Source organism: Acanthisitta chloris, unplaced genomic scaffold (genome assembly GCF_000695815.1).
Source record: "Acanthisitta chloris isolate BGI_N310 unplaced genomic scaffold, ASM69581v1 scaffold39528, whole genome shotgun sequence".
Taxonomy (NCBI): Eukaryota; Metazoa; Chordata; class Aves; order Passeriformes; family Acanthisittidae; genus Acanthisitta; species Acanthisitta chloris.
Genome location: NW_008689429.1, coordinates 1 through 6143, shown reverse-complemented (window position 1 = coordinate 6143; position 6143 = coordinate 1). Strand labels below are relative to the sequence as shown.

At 44.0% G+C, this 6143-nt stretch overlaps 1 protein-coding gene across 1 annotated transcript; it reads left to right on the top strand.

The window, feature by feature from the left end:
* Positions 1-386: 386 nt before the first annotated feature.
* Positions 387-2958, top strand: LOC103808596 (lysosome-associated membrane glycoprotein 1-like; the record flags this gene model as incomplete). Its single annotated transcript, XM_009081387.1, has 3 exons — positions 387-502; positions 2476-2689; positions 2797-2958. Coding segments are annotated over 3 exons (492 nt in total), but the record flags the coding sequence as incomplete, so codon positions are not given.
* Between the last annotated feature and the right edge of the window lie 3185 nt (positions 2959-6143).

The window sequence follows — 6143 nt, the reverse complement described above, 5'->3', positions numbered from 1 at the left end:
CTCCAACCTTGATGGTTCCATGGTTCTGTGCATGGCTGTGCTGTATGGGGAGACTGAGTGCTGGAGGCTTGCAGGGTCTAACATGCTAAGCTGGTTGTGGTGAAGATTGTACAACAGTTGCTGTGCAGGATGAACACTGAGTAACTGCCCTCGATAGTGTAACTGGTGTTTGTTGCACATGACAACCTGTCAACAGTTTTGATGGCTTTGTCTTTTTATGGTCTTATATTTGCCCTCTGTATTTTAGTGATGTTGAAGCTAATATAAAGACCATTAATCCTCAAGTTTCTAAACTCAACTGCTGTTAAGGTTATCCTCCCAAAACATACAGTTGTACTTATTTGTCTCTTTGGCACATCCAGTTAACCATTTGTCATTCTTAACAGGCTTTTTACAGGCTTCCTCTTCATTTGAAGTGAAAGATTCAAGTGGCAAGGTCTGCATAATTGCTGATCTGACAGTAGCCTTCTCAGTGGAATACAGAAGCAATGGGCAAAAAGAGGTAAGGGCTGTCTCACTCTTTGTCTCTAAGTAGTGTTCATCAAATGTGTCTTATTTCTGCATGAGAAACTGCTTCAGCCAAGATTTTTGCCCTCTCAGTCATGTTGCATCAGCTTTTCTTTATTACTCATGGAAGGAAAGTGCTCCCTCTTGGTCTGCTCCTGCACTGTTCTTCCCATTGCTGGTAGCTCCCAGCAGGCTGCAAATACATCTCCACTGGGAATTTTCAGGTTCTGTTCCTTAGGGGAGAAGACGAGGTGGGGCTGAATGAATGCATTTCATAGGGATGTGTGAATTTTGGTACTGGCTGTGCTGGGAAAAGTTTTTCAGGTCCAGGCAGCTACGTGTGGTTAAAACCAGAGGGAGAAAGGCACCTGCACCAGGAGCAGCAGTAACTTGCACTGCAGGTGCCTGAGGTTCAAGTCCTTGGCCTTTTGTATCTTGAGGCAATATTAAATGTCAATTTATTAAGTTTATTAAATGTCTTTGGGTTTTGCTTTGCTTTTGTTTTATGTATATGGTTAGAAGAAAAAAACCCAGTCCCTAGGCACTGAGTTCAATGCAGTGCAGAGCTTGAAATGCTTTAAAAATTGCCTCCTGCCTTTGGGGCTGAGAGAAACCTCCAGATCCATGTTGGTCCGAGGTGAAGGTCACCTCTTCTCCCAGGCAACAAGAGGAAATGGCCTCAAGCTGTGCCAGGGGAGGTTCAGACTGGACATCAGGGAGAATTTCTTCAAGGAAAGGGTTGTCAGGCATTGGGATGCCCAGGGAGGTGGTGGAGTCACCCTAGAGGTATGCAAGGAACAACTGGACATGGCCCTCAGTGCTCTGGTCTAGTTGAGGAGGTGGTCTTGGGTCACAGGTTGGACTTGATGGTCTTGGAGGTCCTTTTCCAACCTCAATGATTCTGTGATTCTAATTAAACCATGGGGTTAAGGCTGCCTGAAACAGTCACAAACAATACATGTGAAATCAGTTTTGTGACTGAAATTCCACCCCAATCCTATTGGCAGCTAAGATGGAGTTCACTGGGTCTGTAAAAATGCTGCCAGTTGTCTTGGATGAACTTGGTCATACTCGTGTGGCCTAAATCTGAGCTGAAATGGAAACTTCCCTGAACTCTGAGCTTCTCACTTAGACTGAAATTTAGACATTTGCTACCTCCAGGCTTAAAAGTTTTCCATATTAACTGTAAAATCTTGTTAATGGAAAGCTAAGAATTTGCATTTAAAATACTCTGCTTTTCAGGTTTGGGCTTTTTTTTTCTGTTCACTACTAAGCAGGAATTGTGGATAATTTATGGTCTTATGGCAATTGTGTGTTGTTGATTTCTTTTCCTAGCCATCAGTTTAATACAAGAGTTTTAAAAACTCCTGCTACTTTTCCAGTGGTGCATTTGCTCCATGTGATTTGAGCTGAGAGTTGTATTGCATAATCCACTTTTTCAGTGGTGCTGGTGGTCAGAAATCCTGCTGATACTGGTGGACGTGTTTGCACTGCTTTCATAACATGCTTTTGTCTGTTTCTTCTTGTAAACAGCAAGCTCAAAACTTTCCAGTAAATGTTGTACTGCTCTTCAGACACCAAGTTACTTCACAGTTTGTAGGGAACTCAAAGTATTGCAGCCAAGCTACATAGGGTGTACCATTGGCTTTTGTTCTGCTCCTACAAGAAGCAATGCTTCAATCCTCCCGTTTTTCACATGTCCAGAGTTTACCAAATTGGGGTCACCTAGTACAGAAGTAGCTGCAAGTTCACAGTGCTAGCTGAGGAGGGAAAAAAGCCTGAGAGGTGCTGTGAGTATGTAGTGTTTTGTCCTGAAATTCCAGAGAGTGAGACTCTTAAACCCAGTAACACCTTACTTGCTGTGCACTGGTAACCATCTGATAGCATGTGCTGAGGTTTGTGACAGTTTCCTAGGATGTTGAGAAAGGCAAGGCAAAGCTTACATGTGTTTTCTTTTCTACCCCACAGCTTGCACACTTTCTTCTTCCCCAAAATGCTGCTGTAGACTCTCAGAGCTCGTGTGGTAAAGATAACACATCCCATCCTGTTCTGGTCTTGGATTTTGGAGCAGGACATTCATTAAGCCTGAATTTCTCAGAATCTGCAGACAAGTACCAAGTTGAAGAGTTTGTTTTCCAGTACAATTTGTCAGATGCAACTTTATTCCCTAACTCAAGTGCAGGTAAAATGAAAACTTCCTGTTGTATTTGTGCTACCCTTCCAGATGTAGTATTCATTTGTTGCTTTAAATATGCTCTTCAGTACTAATGCAGTCTCCTCTTCCTGCAGGAGATGTGAAGAAGGTATCCCACAAAAGCAACATTCAGGCAAACATGGGCACAAGGTACAGATGTATCACCTCCAAGCACATCAGCACGAGGAGTGTGAACATTACTTTGAGCAATGTCACTTTGGAAGCTTATCTGACCAACGGCACTCTGAGTGTCAACAGTAGGTGTCTTGGAGTGGAAAATGTACTTGATGAGCTTAATATGTCCAATAAGAGGTTTTTTTCTTTTGAAGTCCTGACTGAGCATATTTAGCTGGGTACAAACTGGATATGAAGCTCTCATAGCAGCATCTTTCCAAATGGGTCGTAGAATTTTAGGGGTTGGAATGGAGCTTAGACAACGGCACTCTGAGTGTCAACAGTAGGTGTCTTGGAGTGGAAAATGTACTTGATGAGCTTAATATGTCCAATAAGAGGTTTTTTTCTTTTGAAGTCCTGACTGAGCATATTTAGCTGGGTACAAACTGGATATGAAGCTCTCATAGCAGCATCTTTCCAAATGGGTCGTAGAATTTTAGGGGTTGGAATGGAGCTTAGACATCATCCAGTTCCAACCCCCTGCCCTGGGCAGGGACACCTCCCACCACACCAGGTTGCTCAAGGCTCAACCTGGCTAACACTGCCAGGGTTGGGGCAGCCACAGCCTCCCTGGGCAACCTGGGACAGTGTCTCACCACCCTCACAGGGACAATTGCTTCCTAATATCTAGCCTAAATTTCCCCTCTTTCAATTTGTCCCCATTGCCCCTTGTCCTGTCCCTGCAGCTTCTAACACAGAGTCCCTCTGCAGCTTCCCTGGAGCCCCTTCAGCTCCTGACAGGTGCTCTGAGGTCTCCACACAACCTTCTCTTCTCCAGGCAAATGACCTTGAATGGACCTGCCTCAGGTTTTCTCTGTAGGGACATTAAAATCCATGACTAGAAAATAGTGCACTGCATTCCCATGGATATTGGACATGGATTAGGGAACACTCCCTCTGTTCATGAGTGTTAATTCCTGTATGGAACTTCCTCAGGGAAGGAAGTGCAGGGGCAGCACTGACCTCTTCTCTCTGGCACCCAGGGACAGGACCCAGGGAATGGGCTGAAGTTGTGTCAGGGGTGGGGTAGGCTGGAGGCTAGCAAATGGTTCTTCCCCCAGAGGTGTTTGGGCACTGAACAGCTCCCAGGGCAGTGGGCACAGCCCCAAGGCTGACAGAGCTCCAGAGGTGTTTGGCCAATGCTCTCAGGCACAGGGTGTGATTGTCAGGGATGTCCTGTGCAGGGCCAGGAGTTGGACTGGATGATCCTCAAGGGTCTCTTCCAGCTCTGTGATTCTAAGGGTGTGACCACATACTGGAGCAAAGTGACTGGGCACATGGCCCAAATCCTAGTTCAAGAAGTATCTGATAACTTGGAAGCATTATGCCTTTGCCAAAGTAACTTGAACTAGTTACTGTGTGCTCTGGGGAAGATCAGAGATACAATAGCCGACAGTGAGAACTGGTTTGTAGGGAGCAGATACATCTTCCCACAGGAGGCTTTTGTCAGCTGTAACACTGAGGTGCTGTCCCTTGCAGGCTCAGTCACAAGGTGACTTTTTGTCCTGATGCCTTGTGTTGGAAAGCAATTTGGAATTTCACTGCTGTAAGGATTAGAAGACAAACTACTTCATGGTCTGCTCGTGTCGTGAAGGGGCCTTGTAAACTGATCATCCATGCTTTCTTAAGGAGTGCTAAGTCTTTGCCTGATTTTGGGGGCAAGAAAAGAAGTCTTCATCTTCTCTGGGAAATGTAAAACTTTTGTTATGCTGTAAATCCATTTGTGCCTCAAAACAGCTCTTAGTAACTGGGGTAGTCTGAGGTAGCATGGAATGGATACAATGAACAAGTGCCTTCTAGAGGAGTATCTCCACCTTGTCCCATAGCTATGAAAATCCCTTGCCTGATGCATGACAGTACTGCCATTGACTTCTTTCATGCTGCTTCAGTGACTGGCTCAGATTTCACTGTGTTTGATTCTCTTGAGCTGACTTTTCCATTCAGTGAGCTAGTTTGCAGACCTACATTTGTCCTTAAAAAAACCAAACCCAAACCTTCATTTCTATTCCTGCAGCCTTCAGAACTACCTAATTTTTTAATCATATTACCTTGATCCAGTTGTTCCACCAGCTAAATATGATCAGTGGTTGTTTATCAGCAGCTTGAATATAAGACAGGGAAAAGCTGGTTTTTAACTTCTACAAAGCTTCAATAAATCTCCCTACTGTATAAGACTTTTAAGAGTACCTATTATATGATCTTTCATAGGCCTCTGGTTAAAAAAATCCAGTGTTTCTTAGTATCTGGAGGGTGTTCTTTATGGACCACAGGTTTGCCAGCATTTGCTTTATTTTCTATTCTTATGCTTCCTTTTCTTTTTTAGATAAACAGAAACTGTTTAATTTGTCAGGATCATATTCTCAAAGCTGCTTTTTTTTCCAGCCTGTGGTATGACTGTCTTGATGAAACTATTGATCCTTAGAAAAAAAAACACTTGATGTCATATGATCCTGGGGTCGACACTGCTCTGAGTTCAAGGGAGGTTTGTGTCGGTTGTTTTGTTGTGCCATGCACTGTTTTGTCTTCAAATTCTCACATTCCCTGAGTTTTTATTATGGTCTTGGATCTGACTTTTCCATTCCTGGTGTACAATGAGTTTAGTTTCTGCTGGTGGACTCAGGCTCAGTGAAGGGAAGAAGAGTCAATTTTCGGTGCATCACTAGGAGTGGTAACTTTTGTCAGCATACCTAGAAGTTACTGACTGAGGTGATGGTAGTGATTATCTGCAGCTCTGAAAAAGAGGCTTTCATTTTCTCTGGGCGGTGTTTTTTGTCAGCTGCTTTCCTGGAACTGCCAGGAAAAGGTGTAAGAATTGCTCTGATCTTCAACTCTGTCTTGAAGAGTTACTAGAAGCTCTGCTGGAAATCAGTGCAGTAAAAATCATGTATAAAGATTCCACCTAGGCTAAGCTTCCACTTGATGTGATTTGTTGTTCCCATCTCTGTCAACTTGAGTGAGAGGCACTATGTGTTGAGGTCTTGCAGATAGAGGGAAATTCTCCACTTAAGTGCACACATCTGCTTTTGGGATTGTTTCTTAGGAAAGAATTGGATTTTGGGATCGGACCAGTATCAGTCTACAAAACATAGGGTCACTCCTCCATTCATGCACCTTCCCTCTGCTCTTTCACTTCCCAGAAGTAGGACAGCATGCTGTGTTGGAGTTCATGTGACTTCAGGAGGTGTGATTAGAATTCCTCTTTCTGAGCCAGGATCAGAAGTTAAGATGCTATGTGCGTTCAGAGGGAAGGGATGTGCTGTCCAGAGGG